This window comes from Chelonoidis abingdonii, chromosome 2 (genome assembly GCF_003597395.2).
Source record: "Chelonoidis abingdonii isolate Lonesome George chromosome 2, CheloAbing_2.0, whole genome shotgun sequence".
Classification (NCBI taxonomy): Eukaryota; Metazoa; Chordata; order Testudines; family Testudinidae; genus Chelonoidis; species Chelonoidis abingdonii.
The window spans coordinates 182,701,701-182,724,061 of record NC_133770.1 but is presented as its reverse complement, the minus strand read 5'-3'; the positions used below and the strand labels follow the sequence as shown (position 1 = coordinate 182,724,061).

The 22,361-nt window shown below is 42.4% G+C and overlaps 1 protein-coding gene across 1 annotated transcript in view; it reads left to right on the top strand.

The window, feature by feature from the left end:
* ELOVL2 (ELOVL fatty acid elongase 2) overlaps positions 1–22,361 on the top strand; it is a 103,264-nt gene that overhangs the window by 48,227 nt on the left and 32,676 nt on the right. The window contains exons 2-3 of the mRNA XM_032786925.2: positions 7,084–7,147; positions 15,465–15,652. Coding sequence (XP_032642816.1) covers positions 7,084–7,147; positions 15,465–15,652 — 252 coding nt within the window. The remainder of the gene's footprint in view (positions 1–7,083; positions 7,148–15,464; positions 15,653–22,361) is intronic.

The window sequence follows — 22,361 nt, the reverse complement described above, 5'->3', positions numbered from 1 at the left end:
TCACAGTGTGTACACATTATTTACATAATCTGATCATGCATGCAAGCATCTTTGTATTCTAATTCCAGTACCTATAAATCTTGTAAATCCATGCTTGTGTGTGTGTTTAAAAACAGATTAATCTACGGACAGTAGTGCCTTTCTGAATTGGCAAGGGTAGGATCTATTCTATTGCATGGAGCTGCTCTTGAATTGCACTAGTTGGCCACTGACATGGTAGTTTGTTTCAGAGGGGTAGCTGTGTTAGTCTGTATCAGCAAACACACCAGGGAGTCCTTGTATCGCCTTAGAGACTAACAAATTTATTTGGGCATCAGCTTTCGTGGGCTATAGCCCACTTCATCAGATGCATGTGGTGAAAAATACAGTAGGCTTTATATATATTACAGAACATGAAAAGATAGGCGTTGTCTTTCCAAGTGGAGGATCAGTGCTAACAAGGCCAATTCAATCAAGGTGCAATCTATTCTCAACAGTCCATACAAGAGATCCACTTCTTGGACACTACAGTGCAAAAAAGCGATGGTCACATAAACACCACCCTATACCAGAAACCTAGTGACCGCTATACTGGCCTACATGCCTCCAGCTTTCATCCAGACCACATCACAAGATCCATTGTCTACAGCCAAGCCCTAAGATATAACTGCATTTGCTCCAATCCCTCAGACAGAGACAAACACCTATAGGATTCCTATCAAGCATTCTTAAAACTTCAGTACCCACCTGGTGAAGTGAAGAAACAGAATGACAGAGCCAAAAGAGTACCCAGAAGTCACCTACAACAGGACATGCCCAACAAAGAAAGTAACAGAAAGCCATTGGCCATCACCTACAGCCCCCAGCTAAAACCCTCTCAAGTGCACCATCACGGATCTACAACCTATTCAGAAGAATGATCCCTCACTCTCTCAAACCTTGGGAGACAGGCCAGTCCTCGCTTACAGACAGCCCCCCCAACCTGAAGGAAATACTCACCAGCAACTACACACCACACAACAAAAACACTAACTCGGGAACCAATCCCTGCAACAAACCCTGTTGCCAACTCTGTCCGCATATCTATTCAAGGGACATCATAGGACCTAACCACATCAGCCATACCATCAGGGGCTCGTTCACCTGCACATCTACCAGTGTGATATATGCTATCATGTGCCAGCAGTGCCCCTCTGCCATGTCCATTGGCCAAACCGGACGGTCTCTATGCAAAAAAATAATGGACACAAATCAGACATCAAGAATTGTTACATTCAAAAACCAGTAGGAGAGCACTTCAATCACCCTGGATACTCAACAACAGACTTAAAAGTAGCATTTCTTCAACAAAAAAACTTCAAAAACAGACTTCAACAATAAATTGCAGAACTGGAATTAATTCGCAAACTGGACACCATCGAATTAGGCCTGAATAAAGTGGGAGTGGCTGGGTCACTAGAAAAAGTAAAAAGAACGAGGCGTACTTGTGGCACTTTAGAGACTAACAAATTTAAAGTCATTTTCCCTCTGTTAATATTCACCCCTTCTTGTCAACTGTTGAAAATAGGCCACTTCCACCTTGATTGAATTGGCCTAGTTAGCACTGACCCCCAGCTTGGTAAGGCAACACCCAGCTTTTCATGTGCTGTAATAAATATATATATATACTGCCTACTGTATTTTTCACTCCATGCATCTGATGAAGTGGGTTTTAGCCCACAAAAGCTTATGCCAAATAAATTTGTTAGTCTCTAAGAGGTGCCACAATGACTCCTTGTTGTTTTTAACGAGGTGGTATGACAGATCACTGATGGGAGCTAGCATGGCATTTTCCAAATGAAAATGGGCCGAGTCTTCCCTTTCATAAAACTTTAAACAAACAGGGGTCTGGTAGCTCAGAGATATGATGATGGATGAGAGTTTCCAATCTGTGTCATTTGACCAAACTGTGGTGGCTCAGTAGTGATGCCTGTTTGAAATTAGTTTGCTGATCTCAGAATAAATTTCTCGACTCTGTTTCACAACCCACCACCTTGCTGGCACCTTGCTGGCAATCTCAGCAGAAAGCCCCAGACCGGGATGGAACTTTCCTCCAACTTTAGAGGTCACTTCCAGCTCAGTGCAGGGAAAACTTTGGCTGCTGGTATCGTATCTGGTGTATGGGGAGATGCCAGTCTCTAGTGCCCCCCCATCAAGCACCTTTCAGAAAGGCTAAACTTCTCAGCAACAAGATTTGCGTTATCTCAGTGATCCCTTTGATTGGAACCTTTCCCTTCATTTGTAAAAATAAAACTAAAAAATGAAATTGGTTTTTGTTCTGGTTTTGTTTTACTGAGATCAGATGAACCGTGCAGAATTCTGTAGGGATTAATTTCTTCACCCCAAGGTGCTGCAAAACCTGTCCCCTTCTGAGACATTTCTCTTAGACCTGGAGCAAGTTATGTGCAAAGATGAGTGGAGAGTGGTACACATTTATTTCCAATAACAAGCCTATTCGTTTTTAACACCTGGAGTAAACCAAATCTTGCCCTGTGATGTGCAAATACATTGGCGGGTAGAGAACTTAAGGAGTTCTCCTCCAGAGCAAAACAATAGTGCAGCAGTACAGCATTGCTGTGCAACTGTCAGGAGAATTCAGAGGGCTCAGCAGGACATTTTGGCTGGCTGGTCCCCTGTTCTTTCAAGATTGTGATCTCTTGCAAGGCTTTGGACTGCACAGCAATCATGGGAGTATATGAAGCAATAGGTGTGAAAAAGATAGCCTTCTAGTTAAGGCAGTGCACTAGAACTCAGGAGAGCATTCTTCAATTCCCAACTCTGCCAAAGACTTCTGGACCGCCTGGGATAAATCAGAGTAGTTCTATTAATTTGGATCTTGGGGAAATCACTTAGGGCTTGTCTACACTTACAGTTTTGCAGCGCTGGCCATTACAGCTGTGGTCGTACAGCTGTGTACAGCCAGCGCTGCAGTGTGTCCACACTGACAGCGACCAGCGCTGCAGTGTGTCCACACTTGCACCAGTTGCAGCGCTGTTGTGAGTGGTGCATTGTGGGCAGCTATCCCACAGAGCACCTCGTTGCCAGTTTGCTGCTTGGGTGGTGTGGGGAAGGGGACGGAAGGGTGCGGGTCATTCCGCTTCCTGTTCCAACGACCGTGGTGCATCGCTTCCTTTTCAGCCGTTTGGTGCCATTGTGATTCTGCCGCGTGTGATTTCAGTAAGAATGGAGCCCGGCTGCTTAGGATGTTGCTGATGAATGTTGCCAGCACATCCCGTCTGGCAGTTGATCTATTCTTCTTATGCTCAAAGGGACAGTGAGGAGAGCTCAGATGATGAAATAGATGCTGCTGACACTGCTGACACTAAATTGCTTGGGCAGTAAGGACGTGCTCTGGCAGCGTGGAACGCCACCTTTGGGCTCTGCGGAAACAAGTATCGAGTGGTGGGATCACATCATCCTGCCAGTCTGGGATGACAGCAGTGCTGCAGAACTTTAGGATGCGAAAAGCCACTTTCATGGGACTGTGTGCTGAGCTCGCCCCAACCTGCTGGCGCAAGGACACGAGAACTGAGAGATGCCTGTCAGTGGAGAAGCGGGTGGCTATTGCAGTCTGGAAGCTGCAATCATGACAGCTACAGATCGGTCGCAACCCCAGTTTGGAGTGGGAAGTCCGACGTTGAATAGTGGTGATGCATATGCAGGGGCATTAATCGCATCTGTTCAGAGAAAACCGTGACTCTGGGGAATGTGCAGGACATGTGGTGGCTTGCCCAATGGTCCTAACTGGAGCCGATGCAATATTCCTATTCTGGCACACCCCACCTGGCATCCGAGTACATTAATCGGAATGGGGATTTCTCAATGGTTCTCCAGGCGCTTGTGGATCACGTGGACGTTTCACTGACATTTTACACAGGATGGCCTGGAAGGTGCATGATGCACGCATCTTCTGGAACGAGTGGCCGTTCAGGAAGCTGCAGGCAGGGACTTTTTTCCAGACGTAAGATCACAGTTGGGGAGTCGAAAGCCCATTGTGATCCTTGGAGACCCTGCTTACCGTTAATGCCTTGGCTCATGAACCGTAATACAGGAAGCTTGAGGCAGGAGCAAGGACCGGTTCAACTACAGGCTGAGCCGATGCAGAATGACTGTGGAGTGTGCTTTTGGACGTTTGAAGGGGAGATGGAGAAGTCTCTACGGGAAGCTACACATGTTGGAAAGCAGCATCCAGCGATTATAACCGCGTGCTGTATCTCCATAATATTTGTGAAGGGAAGCGTGAAACTTTCAGTGACGAATGGGCCTCCGAGGTTCAAGCCTGAAGCTGAATTTGCCCAGCCAGAGAACAGGGCTAATAGAGAGTCCAGCACAGTGCTTCAAGGATTAGAGATGCCTTAAGAGCACTTTGAGGCTGAAAGCCAACAGTAATGTTGGTGCCTTCCACTGCAGTTTAGTGCAGTGCCACACGCAGTTACCTGCAGTGGTTTCATTGATTTGCAGTTCCTATTTTTACTTGTAGTAGATGTTACAGTTTCTGTAATAATAAACAGTGAATAAAAAACAAGAAATCCTTATTAAAAATACATATCATAACCAGGAAGGGGGGACGGTGATTATTTCCCTCCTTGTTCTAGGGCAGTCTTTGGATGCAGTGGTGGATGCTGTATGCCTTTTTTTATTATTACATTTTAACAAACTTTATAGCCCATTTTGTTTGTTTTCAATAACTTATTTTCTTTTTTTTTTTCCATCAATTACTAGGTTTTTGTTTTCTCTTTCTATGAGATGGAGGGTCAGGAGACTGATCCCGCTCAAGGGGTGTATTAATTTAGTATTATGGGCACTAGGTTTATGTGGTGGGAGTCTGATAAAACATAGTATTTGAACACTAACCATTTATTAGTTCTAAGGAACAGATTTGACTGACAACCAGACAATAACTCTGTTTCTGATCAGCCAAAGAGTGTTACTTGAGTTCAAACCACAGAGTAACGTACCCTCTCACAAATAATTTGTTACTGATGTGACTAGATTTTAATAATAACTTGATAATATGTTAAATTTATTTTAATTTTAATTCATCTACAGAGCCCCCGAAAAGAGACTTTGTAGGTTGTTTTCTGTCTGATTTATAGATCTGCCTTCTATTCCCAGATTGATTTCAAGGCTATAATTCTATCCAGATTTTCTACTGATGTCAAAACACCACCATGCAGAATAGTGTTTTTATAACTAGCATCACAAGAGAAACTAAATTACAGCCCTGCTATCCCAGCTGCTATATGTCTTTGTTTATAATCTCTCTTTCTTTCTGTATATACCTTGTACTTCAATTTCATGGAAAAAAATTAACTCCAAAATCAATCAGGTTAGCATGATATCTGTTTTGTCCCGTACTTCAACCCATGTGTAAAACAGTAAAAGGCCAAAAGTCTGTACTGAAATACATACATGCAGCTCTATTAAAGCCCCGCTCTCCCGGCCGGAGCTCCGGCAAGCCTGCTCTCCCCGCTCTCCTGGCGGAGCGCGGCAAACCCCGCTCTCCCTTCTCCTGGCCGGAGCTCCGGCAAGCCCGCTCTCCCTGCCGGAGCGCGGCAAACCCGCTCCCCGGCCGGAGCTCCGGCAAGCCCTGCTCTCCCTGCTCTCCCGGCCGAGCGCGGCAAACCCCGCTCCCCCTTCTCCGGCCGGAGCTCCGGCAAGCCCGCTCTCCCTGCCGAGCGCGGCAAACCCGCTCTCCCGGCTGGAGCTCCGGCAAGCCCCGCTCTCCCTGCTCTCCCGGCCGGAGCGCGCAAACCCCGCTCTCCCCGCTCTCCCGCCGGAGCGGGCGGCAAGCCCAGCTCTTCCGGCCGGAGCTCCGGCAAGCCCCGCTCTCCCGGCTGGAGCGTGCAAACCCCGCTCTCCCCGCCGGAAGCTCCGGCAAGCCCGCTCTCCTCGCTCTCCCAGCCGGAGCGCGGCAAACCCCGCCTCCCCGCCGGGCTCTGGCAAGCCCCCGCTCTCCCCGCTCTCCCGCCGGAGCTCTGGCAAGCCCCTCTCCCGCGTCTCCCGGCCGGAGCGGGCAAACCCCGTCTCCCGGCTGGAGCTCCGGAAAGCCCTGCTCTCCCGCTCTCCCGGCCGGAGCGCGGCAAAACCCCACTCTCCCAGCGGAGCTCTCGAAGCCCCGCTCTCCCTCCTCTCAAGCTCTGAGCCCAGGGCAGTGGAGTGCTAAGCCTGACCAGAGAGGCTGAAAAGGAATGCTGGGAATAAGTCCTAATACCCTGGAGGCCAAGAAAAAACACTGGTGAGCGTCCACACCTGATGACCAGTGCTGCATCACCAGCGCTGTCTCGCTACACCGGAGCAGACCAGGTGTACAGCCAGCGTGCAAACGGGAGTTGCAGCGCTGGCTGAGCTTTTAAGTGTAGACACCTGCTAAGTTGCAGCGCTGTAACCCCCTCACCAGCGCTGCAACTTGCAAGTGTAGACAAGGGCTTAGTCTTTCTGTGCCTCAGTCCCTCTCCTGGAAAGTAGCAATAATGAAACTCAGATGCTCACATTGTGGTGATGAGGGACTAATGATGTGGAATATGTAGATTTTTCAGGTGGAAAAAGAAAAATCTTCCCTCTTCAAAAGAAAACATCAATGCATTTAATTAGTGCACAATCATACTGCAGCTGACAGCCAGGTGGCTTCATAAGCAGATCAGGAATACTGAGTGCTCTTTTCTCAAATATAGATTTTTATGGAAAAACTAAAAAAGCAAGCATTGCTGGGGTTTAAGGCCACGGTACTTTCTACACACTAAAAGGCACCTGTTACAGATTAGGTTCATTTAAAGGCTTGCTCATTTTCATTTCTAAAATCTCCGTCTAAATTGCATTTATTTCCTCAGGGGTCTATTGTGGTAGGTACATGCTACTTCCACTAATGGTGTTAATGGGAGCTGTGGGTGTAGCCACAGCAGAATATAGCCCTAAATCCTTTCATGTTAAAAGAGCAGTTTTTAAAAATGGGGATTGTTGTCAGGTACATTGAGACACTTGTGTGTAAAAAGGCTCTCTGCAGTTTTATTTTTGTATTGTATTTTCTATGCCAGGCACGAGATAAGTTGTCATGTGTCTTTCTAGGAGCAGCTGAAGGCTTTGGACTGGGAAATAAACACATTTGTGGATTATATGTTTGGGCCTCGAGGTAAGTGTGCTTTTCAGGACTCAAAATAATTGATCTTTTCATGTGCAGACAAAAGCTGTTTGAATCATCTTCAGATGCAATATAATAATTGAAAATAAGAAAAGCAGTTGCTTTCCTGAAGACAGTGACCAGCATGTTCAAAGCCGACTAGAAATTTTGAATGCCTTACTGCAAACACCATAAGGAGGCCAGGCTGGATTTTCTGAAAGTGCTGAGCACCCACCTTCTGGAAAATCAAGCTCTGGAGTCTCCTGGAGTGTTCTGGAGTCTCCAGCAATTAAAAATTAATCTTTTTAATTAAAGATTATGTCATGTGATGAAACCTCCAGCCAAAACTGGCAACCCTATCAAGCCCTATCAAGTGGGGCATTCCTGAACTGTGTTATTTAAGAAAAAAGTCTTTAGCATATAGTATAGTTAAGAAAGAAAGAACAAAAATCTGTTGAAAACTCAGGAACTCTAAATTATGGTGTCAAAAACAACCTTAATTCTACCTCATTCTCTAGCTAATCACACAGCACTTGTTTAGACTCAGATGTATCCCATTACATCATCATCATCATCCGCATTTCCATTGTCGCCCACAAATAATACCCTAAGTGTTGCACTACAAACCATTTCTCCACTTATCACATTTGGGCCACTGACCCCAATACAAAAGTTTCCTTCACTTCAGCCACCTAATATGTTGGCCATATACATAGGGTAAGCAGGGGGTGAAAGGCACTTTCCTTCCACCCCTAAACACAGCCAACACACCCCTAAACACATATGACCAACCTTGCCCAGAGATAACTAAATCTGAAGGAAAATAATGATTATAGAACAAACAGAACATACTTCTGTTACTGGCAGCCCTCCCTAAGCATTCGCAGAATATGTAGCTGTGTTTTCATGCACTCAGATGCTATGGTAATGAAAGTCAGATAAACACAAATCAGACACTACATATCTGTGGTTTTCCTGTCTCATTAATACTTACATGGTATTGGTCACTCACTTTATATCTCCTCAAAAATATGTATAATAATGTGAGCTGGACAAAAAATTTCTTATGGGACTGTCTTCCATCAGAAAATGCCAACATGGCAAAATCACAACATTTTGTAAAAATGTATGCATTTGGTCTGAAGTTTCATGGAAATTATTGAGATGTTTGGCTTCAATAAGGTCAAAATGTTTCATTTTCACTTTGTTTTGATTTGTCATATTATAATAAAACAACTCAAACAAAACAAAATAAATATTTTGTTTCATGAAAAATTCTGAGATTTTGACTTTTCATCCCGAATCAGTATGAAACCAGATTTCAGAATCTCCAAATTTTCTGCACAAACGAAATTCCATTTTTTGACTAGCTGTAATAATAATCCCATCTTCATGTGGTTCACGTAGTGAACAAAGAGACTAATCCTGAGAGATACAGACCACAGTGAAAATTAAGGGTGTCTAGAATCCCCCAGAATGAGATCCAAAATATCAGCAAACCTGGTGCAGATTCAGAGGTCATTTCTTTCATACACTTTCTGTTCTTTGGGTACTCGCTCTAGCTATCACCCGAGGAGGCCAGACTTGCTTCCTGAATCAAAATATAAAGATCTACAGCATAGGGTAATTGTAAAGTATAAATTATATTCTAATACATTTTCAGATGCCTGATGATTGCATTTCATCGAGTTAATATTCTTCAAATCTTAGCATTTCTTCCTTAAAGGGAAAATTGTTACAAGGTTCTTAAAAACTGGAAAGTAGTATTTTCTTTTATTCCTTTGGGAGTGGCAATCACCTCCATCAACTGTGAAGCATCTATGATCTCTGCAAAACTTTGGCTCGCACAATTTCTGCATTTCTACCTGAATCTATTTTTAAAAATGAATAGAATGACTTCCTAGAAAATACTTGTAAAATAGGCCTTTAATACTAGCAAGCTAGTGCAGTCCAATAACCATGTGTGTGAAGGTTTTGTTCCTTTTTAAATATATAAAGGCTATGCCCTTTCATCCTTCTCTTTCCAATGCCTCCAGAGCCAAGTCTTTGAGATGGATGAATTGCGGTTAATATAACCGCACAGCAAATATTATAACTCCACTGGGTCTTCAAAATGCACTTCAATAAAACAAGTACTGCCTGTGCCAAGTCACTCAAAGAGATTCATGTTTGGCATTTGAAAGGAACTGAATATTAATAGCCAGAGAAACAAAACCCTGTGAAAACATGTGTAGCGCTCAGAGAGATGGTTCTAAAGACATTCATGCACAGACACACATCCCAAGGAACTTACTGGAGGAGAAATAAAATGGGACTTCAGTCCCTCAGCTTGGCAGGATCTCGTGACACTCTACTTCCACATCGGTTGCTTCAAATACTTTCCTGAGTTTACCTGTGCTCAAATGTCAGGATTTCTCCTTTTCCACCATTTATTCCTGAGCTGTCTCTTTCTAGTTGGGCATAGAACCTCAGTAGCATCTTATTCTAGCTCTTGGGGCTGATCTCGGTCCTTACTATGACCAATTTTCAAATCAATCCAACTGCTCTAAATTGCATCTTTGGACACAGATCGGCACCCAGAGACACCGCAATCAGGGACGCTTAAAGGTAGTTTACAGGCGTCCTCCTCCTTGGCCGTGTTGGATGCAGAAGGGCCAAAGCCAAAGATACAGCCTTTTGACTTGGACATATTACCCTGTGTCTGACAGATATGCTGTTAGCTGTTCTTTTTATAAATGTGCTGAGAGGCCTTCAGTTATGAACACCTCTAGGTGAAACTATTATTTGCCTCTAAATCCCTTTAATACAGATATTATGTAGTACTAGTTTAACCCAGCAGAGGGTAAGGTTACAAGTTATTTTGAAGCACCACATTACTGGAGGACTGCTCCCATGTTGCTGTTTTGTTCTCAGCTGGCAACAGGCTTACTTTTCATCTCCTTTTCCTCCCTCCCTGCTATGGACATCTGCTGGTAAGAATAGAACTACAGTGTGTTCCGAGAGGTGCTGCAGTGGAACAGCCAGGGCTGGCGCTTCCATTTAGGCAGCCTAGGCAATTGCCTAGGGCGCCAGGATTATTAAGGGGCGGCATTTTGCTGGGGACTGGAGGGCAGAGGCGGCTCCAGTGGACTTGCCGCAGTCGTGCCTGTGGAGGGTCCTCTGGTCCCACGGCTCCAGTGGAGCTGCTGCAGGCATTCCTGCGGACAGTCCACTGCTCCCCCGAACTGGCGGACCCTCCACAGGCACGACTGTGGCAGGTCCACCGGAGCCGCGAGACCAGCGCGCGAGGCGGCGAAATGGCTGTGCGCCTAGTGCGCTAAAAACACTAGCGCCAGTCCTGGGAACAGCAGCCTGAGTGGTGCAATTTGATACTATATTTCTGAATTTACCAGTAGCATTAAACTGTGCAATTGTTAGACCAAATAAGCCACTGGACGTAGCTGTGCTAGTACAATTACAACTAGAAACGAGTGCAGTTACAAAAATTGTGTTTTAAAATACTCTGAGGACAATACTATCAATTACATCACATCTCAAACACTAGATTGAAAATATTGTCTTGTTTGTCTATGGTCCCATGCAGTAGCATGCACTTTTACTTTAGTGGTCTGTGAATGTAGAATGACACAGTCCAGAACATGGCACCCTGGAAAATGGTTATATAGACAGATGACTCGCAAGAAGTTGCTGAAGTAGAGGGACTGACCCCTGAAAGAGAAGCGCTGATAAATTCTAGTGAACTTACCTAAAAAGCCTAAAATAACCAGCATTACAGGCTTCTTTCTATTGGCTATTTTCCACCACTCTCTGCTCTTGGTTTGACAGCAGGCTATGTGAAATAAACGACTACTCTGTAAATCCAGCTTTTTTTATTTTGCTTTATTTTTAATCAATAACTATTTAGGTGACAGCTAGGGCAGTTCCAGGGGCTGGCAAGCAGGGAATCCCCCTGAATGCCAACTTCCAGGTGGTGCTGAACTGCTGTGCCACACAGCTTCCCCTCCCCCTGCTTTGCTCCCACTTGGTTGAATTTGGAGGGGTGGGATTGACAGACCAAAAGTGTTTTTTGCCCTTTATAGGCCAAACATTGCTTTCAAAAAGCAATTTCCATTGGTGGTGTTGAAAGTCAGCTAACACAGGCTGTGATCCTGCACTTAAAGGCAATGGAAGCTCTGCCATCAATTGCAACGAATACCATCAAGCCACTTGTAGCTTTGTCTCCTTCTGATGGCTATATCTCATAAAGCAGTTTAAATTGGCTGCAGCTTCTGAAGTAATCCTCCTTTTGGCTCAAGAAGTAGAATAATGCTTTTCATCCACAGATCGCAAAGCACTTTCAGAGGAGGGTTAGTATCATCATCCCCATTTTACAGAGCGGGAAACTGAGGCACAGAAAGGTGAAGTGACTTGTCCAAGGTCCCCAGAAGACCAGTAGCAGAACTGGGCATAGAACCCAAATATCTTCAGTCCCAGCCCTATGTTCTCTATCCACTAAACTGTGCAGCCGTGCTTTTAGATCCACAGGTCCTTAGTTCAATCCCAGTATGCCACACTGAGGTGCTTGCCCTTATTTGCTTTAGATTTTCTTTGATGTATACCATAACAGGAAAGGCTCTCTGCTCAGAACACAGTGACCATTCAGCTGTAAGGATCAAAATGGGGCTTGTTTAATTTGATCCTTTCAACAGGATTCCACTATGCCTCTGTAGTACTGCAGGTGCATTTATTAGTTTTTATATTAAGGAGACGAGAAAAATAAAAAAAAGAAAGGATAGTGACATAGTTATGTGATGTGGAATGACACTAGTTGCAGGAATGACAGCCAGTGGTTGAGTTTGTTTTATTCATGTACAAAAACAAATTTAAATTGGCAACATATTGAGAGAGGATATAATTTTTGAGTGGTATGATGAAGTCATACTAACATACCCTTATAGGATATGTATTTTGCCATTAAATATTAACAGCATCAAAAATCAGCTCCAGAAACCCATATCCTTACCCACTAAGAAATTCAGATTCTGCCCAGATACAAACAGATGCTGCTGTAAGTGACTGAGTTAGAACACAGAATACCTAGCCACCTCTGAACGTCCTGGATAAAGCCTCAGTGCCAATATTTTGCCACTGCTTCATTGGTGTCAGGATTTCACTTCCTGGGTCATCAGTATTTTTAATTGGAAATGGGTTAGTTTGAGATGGAATCTGAGCTTGTGCACATCTCTCTCACCACAGATTGTGTTCCAGTGCTCACGTAGTGCAGTGTTACTCACTGCTTTCCTCTGGGATTTAGTTGTTAGTTTGACAGTTCTGAATCATTCCAACAGTATGTCACACTTTCCCACATCACGTAAGTGGATGAATTTGAACCTGTTTGAACATAATGGAGCACCGAGTCTGACAGATGGTAGGCACTAATGTTAACTTCTCTCTCTTTTTCTTATTCTTTTTGTCAAATCCATACATCTCCCACCAACCCCCCCCCCCTCCCATGACATAGTACTGTTTTTCTAAAAAAAACCAAACAAATCAATCGAAACAAACAGCCCAGCATTTATGAGCCACCTTACTAAGAGGAAACAAGTGTGACTATGCGCATAAGAAGAGAGAGTGGGAGAAAGGAACAAGTTTTAATTTCAAGCTTCAAGAAGGAGCACGGAAAACCAATAGCAAGACTTAAAGAGTATGTTTAAGTTGCCTGACAGTGCAGCCATAGGTCACTTTGCAGTTATTAAAGTGTTAGAACATGAGCTGTGCGCCTTTAGCAACAATGGGAAAACTTGCTTTCTGTGCCCAGAGTAGAAGCTGCTTTCATCACTTATCTAATTTTCCACTTTAGTTGAGCTCATCATTTGACTTCTACCAGGTTTCAGAGTAGCAGCCGATTAGTCTGTATCCACAAAAAGAACAGGAGTACTTGTGGCACTTTAGAGACTAATAAATGTTTTATTGTAGCATAAGCTTTCGTGGGCTACAGCTCTCTTCGTCAGATGCATGTTGTGGAAAATACAGAAGGAAGTGTGTATGTATATATATGTATACATATTATATACACATACATACACACACACACACACACACAGAAGGAAGGGAGGCGGGTGTGTGTGTATTTTCCATTACATTCATCCGATGAAGTGAGCTGTAGCCCACGAAAGTTTATGTTACAATACATTTGGTTAGTCTCTAAGGTGCCACAGGTACTCCTGTTCTTTTTGATTTCTACCAGTTACTTTTCCTCTAGTTGCAAAGACGGTTTCTGGTTACCTTCTCAGTCTCCTGTGGAACTCCTTTGATCTGGAGACTGCATGCCCATGTAAACTCTCTTTAGATATCAGTCTTCCAAAGCAGGCAAGACTGGTGTTATCTTCATCTATATTACATTTTCTCTTTTTTCTAAAAGGTACATTCTATCAAACTTTGTATGGCTTGAGTTTAATTCACCTTTGTTTTCTTATGCCTTATCTCTTTTGCTTGTATTCTCATCCCATGCATGGGATCATGGCCCAAGATCATCTCAAATACATCTGGTTATCTTACAGAATGTCAGAAAGCTTTTTCCAATGCCATCCTAACTGTGCCTTTGCACAATATGCTGTCTTGGAACAGACAATGCTAATGCCAGGAGACATGCTGGATATTTATAAATTACCACGTCTAAGAGATCACAAACACATTTTCAGATTCCAAGGAAGAAAACAGCATTCTAGCTTGCTAACACAGAACGATCTGAACTAACAAAAGGAAGGAAACCCCAAACAAAGGATGCAGCTCCATTACTAGCTGACTGTACTTTTTAGGCAGATTTATTCAGCAGCTCTCTCAATAGTGAGAATGAAGATGCTTCTTGGGAACCAGTTGGGGGTGGGGGAAGACAGACGCAGAGTCTTCCAGCTTTAATAGATCTGGCTGACAGTCTGTGCTTTGAAGAGCTTGCAATCTAGTTTATGACAAAATTCAACTAATGAATATAAAATAATAAGTGGGAAGCAGGGAGGGAGGCAGAAGGTGATAGGAATAACAACATTTCTTTAGGCTTTCTGTTCACAATGGGATAGTTCTAAGTCATTTAAAATGTTAAAAATAAGGTTTTCTGATGAAAATGCTTTTAACAAAACATTAGAAGATACCTTTTTTCTCAAAAAAAAAACTTTAATGTTTGATTTAAGTATCCCCCTGAAGCGTTTTCAAGCCCAGATTTTGAAGTATTGTGCAAGAATGAACAAGTGAAACTGTAAACTCTCATGTGGTATTTTATTATCCAGTTTAGCAAAATGGAAAAAGTAAACATGAATGGTGAAACAAAGAGGGTTTTTTAAATAAATCTAAATGATTAATACTACAACTGAGGGTCGTTTTAGCATACTGTTTGAGTTTTTAAACCATAACTCCTGGTTCAGATAGATAATCTCTTTTGGAAAATTGGACAGACTTGAAAGAGAATAGCATATATGACGAAGCAATTTCATTTACCCATAAAGTTTGTTGCTGAAGGGATTTTGCTGTAGTAAAGATTGCTTTCCCTGCTAACTCAGTCTTTCTAATTGCAGATCTTGGCAGAGGGGAAATCATCATTATTTGCTCCTGGAATCCCTTTGCTCACCTGGAAAAGAATGATGCTGCAGATTTGGCATGTTAGGCTAGATTGTACTCTTCCTATTCAAACAAGTGTTCTTATTACTATCAATGAGATTACCTGTGTGAATAAGGCAAGCAGGATTTGGCCTGAATGCTTCATTTCGGGATCAAATAAGTGTACCATATGAGCTAATGAAGGAGCAAGCCTTTGGTTTAAACAAAAAATATATTTGCTACTCAGCAAAACAAACACTGAAAAACAAATGACAAATGAATAGATTTAATGTGTTTGAAAGCTTTCTCCTATACAAAAGCCCTCCAGTAAGTAAATAAATAAAACGCATGATAAAAATGAAGAAAGTTGCTACTGTCTGTGAAGTCAGTTTTTCAAATGTGCATTTTTGCGTGTATAATACTATTAAAAATGCAGGTTATTTGTCCATTGAACAGCCTACGATTTGGTATTTAATTTAATTTTCATTTTGTATTTAAATTTTAAGCACGGACCTATGTTGAAATGAATAGAGCATTTTTCAACCCATTAATGTACATAGTATATCCTTTGGAATGTTACCTCATGTCATTTGCAATGTTATAGTAGCCATATTGGTCCCAGGATATGACAGAGACAAGGCAAGTCTTGGCGCATTCCCACGTGTGCCTTTAGCAGACACTCTTCTGAATATGGGCAGCCTCCTTTTAGCAGTACTGTGCAAGCCATTTTTAATTGCTCACTGCATTTGTTTCTGTTCAGATTCCAGGGTCAGAGGATGGTTCCTGTTGGATTCTTACCTACCCACATTTTTCCTTACTGTAGTATATCTACTTTCCATATGGCTGGGTACCAAGTTTATGAAGAACAGGCCTGCATTTTCTCTCAGGGGTCATCTCATTATGTATAACCTTGGAGTTACAGTGCTTTCCTTGTACATGCTCATAGAGGTAAGTTTTCTTAAACGCAGCACCACATCAGAGAAAGTCAAGCACTAAGTCATTTTTCACCACAGAAATATTTTAGTAAAACATAACTTCCAAGGTAATCTGGGCTTTCAAATTGCAGCCTCTTTCAGCCAGTTTAACAATTGATCTGTGAGACTCGAGAATAATTTGACTCGTATAGCACAGTCTAGCCATGGATCTCAAGGTCATCATTAAAGAGCTATGCCTCACACCTAGTTAGTCAGTTTCTGCTAAAATAGAAAGTTTGCAAATAAGCATTTGAATTTTGAACTATGGCTGTGCCTTTTTATTCACCATTTGTGAACATTCCCATGAATTATACAATGCAGTCGTACCATGTTGGTCCCAGGATATGAGAGAGACAAGATGGGTGAGGTAATATCTTTTATTGACTCAACTTCTGTTGGTGAGAGAGCTTGAAAGCTGGTCTCTCTGACCAACAGAAGTTGGTCCAATAAAAAAATATTACCTCACCCACCTTGTGTCTCTAATTCCTGTTAATTGTTTTTATTATTATTATTTGCATGTATATCTATGGAATGGTTATTTGTTCAAATGCCCATATTTACATGTTACTGAACTGATTTATGTAGAAGAGCATGTGCAATATTCATTATTTGCTATTCACTGTCATTTGTTTACTCTCCTGTTTAACAGGGTTCTAGCATCCAATCAGGAAGTGTGTAGTGACCGATCATGTGTTATGAAAAGCAAAAGTTCAGCTTCCTGTGATAGTTTGGGAACCCCTTGGCTGACTGTTCGGTGACTACACTTTCAGAAATTATCTATGAATGAACAGAAAAGAGGGTTCAATTTGCCTGGTGATTTAGTCAAAGTGAATAATTCAACCAGCTCTGTTGTGAAGTAGCATGTTTCCTTATTTTACAAATGGGAAAATTGAGACACAGATTAAGTGATGTGCCCAGAGTCACACAAGAAGTTTGTGGCAGAGCTAGGGATAGAACCCAAGTAAGCCTGATTCACAAGGACATTTTCTTACCCATTTAGGTGATGTTTTGAGAAAATACAGCCTTGCATTCTTGCATCCATATTCACTCTGATCCCTTTTAGAAAACTATACTGGTCTAGAAAACTTCATAGTAACATAGGTGTGGTTCCATTCCCAAATGTGTCTCAGTTGAACAAACTAAGATCTTGGCTATAGCACCCAATGCTGACCCTGGCTTGCTCAGACATGTCCTCATAATGGACGCTACTGGGTGACTAATGAGAGTGATTTTGAGCAACTCATCCTCCCTTGCTGGTTAGAACATGTACAACTGATGAGAAATGGCAACAGAAGAATAATGGCCCTTGCAGAAACACTTTGCCCTGAGCTTATCACAAAGACAGAGAATAGGAGCAGGGTCTGAAGTACCAAATGATACCAGTTCTGTTAACCACAGTTCTAAACTATCCTGCATTTAAGATGTATTGGGTTTCTGAGTAATTAATTGTTATGGATAATTCTAGTTACTTGACCTTAGTGTTAACAGGCTAAAATTAATCCTCACATGTTTGTTTGGTAAATAACCCAGCTTGATGAGACAGGCAGGCTGAATTACGTGCTTGTTTTTGGAGTGACCTCTGGAGGTGCCAAATGACATTCCAGGCCTTGTTCAGACTACTCTCTCAGCATTCCAGGCTTTCTAGTGCCGTGTAGGGCACCAGGATCAAGTCATCGACAAGAGAAAAACAAATACTGATTGTTCTCTCAGCAGAATGGCAAAACATTACTTTGCTCAGAAGTCAAATAAGGCCTCGTGAAAACTTTCAAGTTTGAAGGGAATTAATTTATTTTGATCTTAACAAGAGGCAATTTGTCTGATCAAAAACTATGGGCTCAGTTCTGGTTTATGCAGACACACAAGGGGCTAATCCCACATGAAGAGGCTCATCCCATTCAGAATTCACACTGGCGTCAGCAATTCTTACGGGTGCATGAGGAATGCAGGATCAAGCCCAAAACATGGGAGAAATGAGCACAAGCCCACTTACTGGATGGTTTGGCCACTATACAACAATTTGACTCCTTAATAAAAGTAACACTTCAGGGGGTTAACATTTAATTTGTGATGGAGGCACACAGAATGTTATCTAAATAGTAAGGTTCAAAGAAAATGCAGCATATTACACAAGAAAATCAGACCCCTGCTGTCCTGTGTCTGCAGTCAGGCTCAGCCCTCCACTGAGCAGGTGAATACATTAGAACTTAGCAGGTGTAAGTCATACAACTGAAGTGCACATGATTTTCAGTGTAACGTATCTTTGCTGTAAATGCATTGCAGAGACTTCTGTTAGGTTGTCTGATCTTTCACCTTCTGAAGATTGTTTTGCTGAACACAATACTAATTTGTCAGTGCCCCTCTAATTATTCATCCAGGCTCACTTCTGCAACCCACAGCTCATCAGCTTGTATGTCCAGTTCACGCACACAATTTCTGTTGTTCATTAATTATAGTGACAGAGCTCACCACTCCATGTTCTACATCTGTTATGGATCCATTTGTGGACACTCCTTAAATCATTTCTCTTACCTTCTAACCAACCCTGGTCCCAATGCCTCTCAGAACTCCACCTGGCCACCTCTGAGTTGTGTCACTGGCATAGGGTCCTTAACAAATACTATGCCAGAAGCAGCTCCTCTGCACACCTTCTCCACCTGTCCATTCTTCCTACTCTCTGTGCCCTCTCCACCAGGATGCAGGGCTCAACCACAACAGACGCAGCTTCCCTCCAACAGAAAATTCTGTGCTGGGCCTTTGCAGCTGGATTATGGCTCCGAAGTGCTTGCTGGGTAGTGCAGGGGGCTCATAGCCCAGCTTGAATATCTGGCTCATGGTCCGAATTTCATCGGTTCACTAACAATTGGCTTATTTTTTTCTTCCCAAAAGATTCCAATTTTTAAATTAAAATCCAAATGCTGATGGAAAGATTTTTTTCAGGGTGGTGGTGGTGGAGAACCAAAATGCAAAACCTCTGCCTAACTTTAACCAAAATCCTAAATTGTACCCAGAAATGAATAGAGAGCCAGAGCAATCTGGGGAGCACTGCAGTAATAGGATATCTCCGGAAAATCCCATCAAACAGTCAGGTCTCTGGGCATTGCACTGGACATAGATAACTCCAGCAAAATTCACATCAGAAAGAAACTGTTACAACTCTCATGCTACATAAAGACAGTAACAAGAGACACTTTCAACTACAGACAATATTTGGGACTCCAGTAGCCCTGGAAGCTCAAAAAGAATCCTGAACTGTGACTAACAGTTGGAAGCTAGATTCCCTTAATAATGGGAGAAGCCATGAAATCTACCAAGTTCTGGAGTTGTTTCCCTCAGTAGTCAATGCCATCTCTCTCCTATTTAGATTAACCCTCACCCAGCATGCTCTTATTCACATCCTACCTTGTTCAGGCATTGAGAAGACCGAGACACTGCGCCACCTGGGTCAAATCAAGAAGAAGTGTAGAGCAGAGAGGTGTGTCATCAGCATATGGCTGGCACTGCATCTCAGGGTGCCTATCTACCCTGTAGCTTCATATTATTAATTCCTATGCACCAGTGAGGCATGTGAATGTTAAGTGAGGGGAGGTAATAGACTAGAGCACCATACATCAGAACCCTGTCTTCAGAGTAACAGTTAACATTGCCCCTTGGGATCTATCTGAGAGGAAAGAACAAAACCACACCTGAGCAAGTCTATCACATCTTGCTTCACAATCAAGTCAAGATAAAAGGTTGCCAGTATAGCTAAAAGCAGCACTCTGAGCATCCTCTCTAGGAGGACATCATCAACCAGCAAGTTCACTATTACAGACAAGCCTGAACCCAGATTGACAGGTATCAAGACAATCTGAGGATTTCCAATAGCACCAGGAGTTGCCTCCCAACCACTTTTTCAATTACTTTACCCAATAGGGGCAGAGCAGAGACAGACCAATCATGATATTGCAGTCAAGTCATAAGCCTTATTAGTTGGATTGTGTTGGTCTTTGCAAGCAAACTTTGGAATTACAATGGCACCTCACAAATTGGCACTAATGAGCAGAAAACCCATTAAGATATTTGAATTTGGCACAATAGTGAACAAGATAAATAAAAACAAAAAAGGGACACTGCATCACAAAATATATTTTGTTCATTTATTTTGGTAGCTGAAATTTTAATTATTTGCTTCAGAACATGCTGCGGTAAATTTTGCTCTCTACTCCACCTATCCTGTTAAATCTTTGCTGAGAAGCAGTGAGAGACAGCAATTTTAATACAGCAAGTTAAGAAGAGAGCAAATCTGTGAGGTTTTAATGTATATGCAGACTCTCCTGGCACTTTAGTGAAAGCACAGTGCTAGAGATCAGAATTCAGATCTCCATAGAAGTGCACTGAGCCTGAAATAAGTGGAACCTTTTATTGGTACTGAGAGGCCATCCTTCCCTACAGCAGGTGATCAAAGCAGCCTTCATTGACTCTCGAGTGGGCTGAGGAAAGGGAAATGGAGGTCCCATTGTCACAAAAAGGAAAATTCCGGTATGCATTACATGACTGCAATTATTTGTGTGAGGACCCAATCTTGCAAGCTGCTGAGCATTACTGACTGAAGTGGGAGTTGATAGTACTTGGAACTTTATAGGATCAGAGCCTTATGGAAGAGTCCTATATAATTTAATATGGATAAAATCAATGGGGCTGTACAAAAGTTACTGACTATAGAATTTAGTGGAGGATGTTGATATCCATCTAATAGGGGTCTGATTGTCAGAAGTGCTGAGCAGCTACAGTTGCTATTGACTTTAATTGAAGTAGTGAGTATTTGACGTCTCTAACCCAGGTTTGAACCCCCAACCTCCTATAACATTCTATAGCAAAGGTATAAATGTCTTTATTAAGTTGAACAGGATGGTTTAAAAAAAACCCTTGAAAAGTTGCCCTTTTCCATTAAATGATACAGGACAGATTAACACAGATGGGGAGCAGTAAAGTGGATAACAAGACCTGGCCAATAGGGATCAGTATCTCAGTTATGTCTGAGTCCAAGGTTCACATAAACTGAAAGTTTACCAGGTGTGCTAAGCGTAGCTGCTGCTAATTTCTCATTCTTTAATTAATGCAGAAAGGCCTTATTCAGTCTTGTAAGAGGAGAAGCAGCAGGAAAGGGAGGAAGGAATCTGGAGAAAGCCAATCAAGAGAAATCTTTTATAATTGGGGGGGGGGGAAATCAAAATTCTTCATTTAAAATCATTTCCCATAGTTAGTGAAAGGTCACTGAGGACACAAAGCAACAATGTGTGAAATGTAAAAATGTTTCTATGGGGGTGAGAATCCTGCATGGTTACGGTTCCTTTCTCAGGGGCTGTTCTTTCTTGAGCTGAGTTAGGAAATCTCAGGGGCTGACTTTGCTGTTTTCAGTAGCCCTTGTTCTAGCTGAACACTCCATCCTTATTTCTCTGTCTCAGTTCCATGTGAAATAAATTAAATGTGTTGTTTCTTTCCTAATGGCCTTTTGAGCTCCATATTTGAGGTACAGCATGATATTTACCCCTTTCCTCAACAAGGCAATGTCAGATTTACAGCTCAGCTCTTACTGACTTCACTGGGAATTGTATCAGGTATCCAAGGACAGATTTGATATTAAATCAAATACAATGAGCTTTTCAAATGCAAAATATGCTATTCTGAATAGCTCCTATAACCAAGAAGGTTTAATATTCATATAGCACTTCACATCTTCGAGGTTACTTGCAAACATCAGCTAACTAATCCTCATTACCTTCCCCCTCCCCTATTTTAGTGAAGGTAATATTAACCCATTTTAAGTGTGGGGAAACTGAGGTAAAGCAAGGTTATGCGACTTCTCAAGGCCAAACAATCAGTGAGTGGCAGTGCTGAGATCAGAAGTCAGGAATCCCTGTCCCTCAATCCCAGGCTGAACCACTGTTGCCTTCCTAGGCACTTTACAGCTGTCCTGACAATAGAGTATTTGAGGTCTTCAGGACACATGAGCAATAATCTTTAAGTACTCGCTGCACTGCTTCTCAGCTGCCTCTGTAAAACCTTGGATTATACTGTGATTCTTTGAGACTCATCTAAAAATAGGCAACCTACATAGACACGCTTCCATGAATACCATAGGGTAAATTTTCACCTAGACATGCAGGGATTTTATTACACAAGTCCGCAGGTGTTGTACAAGTAAATTCTGCACCCAGAAAGCATATCTAAGACCTTAAAATAAATTTTTTGTTCAGGAATTAATCACAAAAGAAGGATTAAAAGGTCTTCTCCCTGTTTATCTACTAAAGAGGAGTGTTAGTAAACTGCAAGCATCCCTCCATGCCCCACCAGCATGTCTCAACCTCTTCCTGATGAGGCTACATCTCAGGTAGTTCAGTCTCCAAGCCCAGTCAGTCTCAGGCCCCTGTATACAGGCGCTGCGCATAAGAGTGTTGATTAATGTTGAACAATACATATCTCATTTTGAACTATTTTTCCTGTCATTTTTAATCAACTGATGGCTATACCCTCTGAGCTCTCTTTGTTCAAGAGTCACAAAAAACCTGTAATTTTAAAAAAAAGTATTTACACCAATATGAGAAACTACTGTTCAGAAGACAAGAAAAATAGATGTTTCTTCACCATAGAGACAGCATTGGTACAGCTGTCACTTTCCTACCTTATGGTATGTCTGCATACAT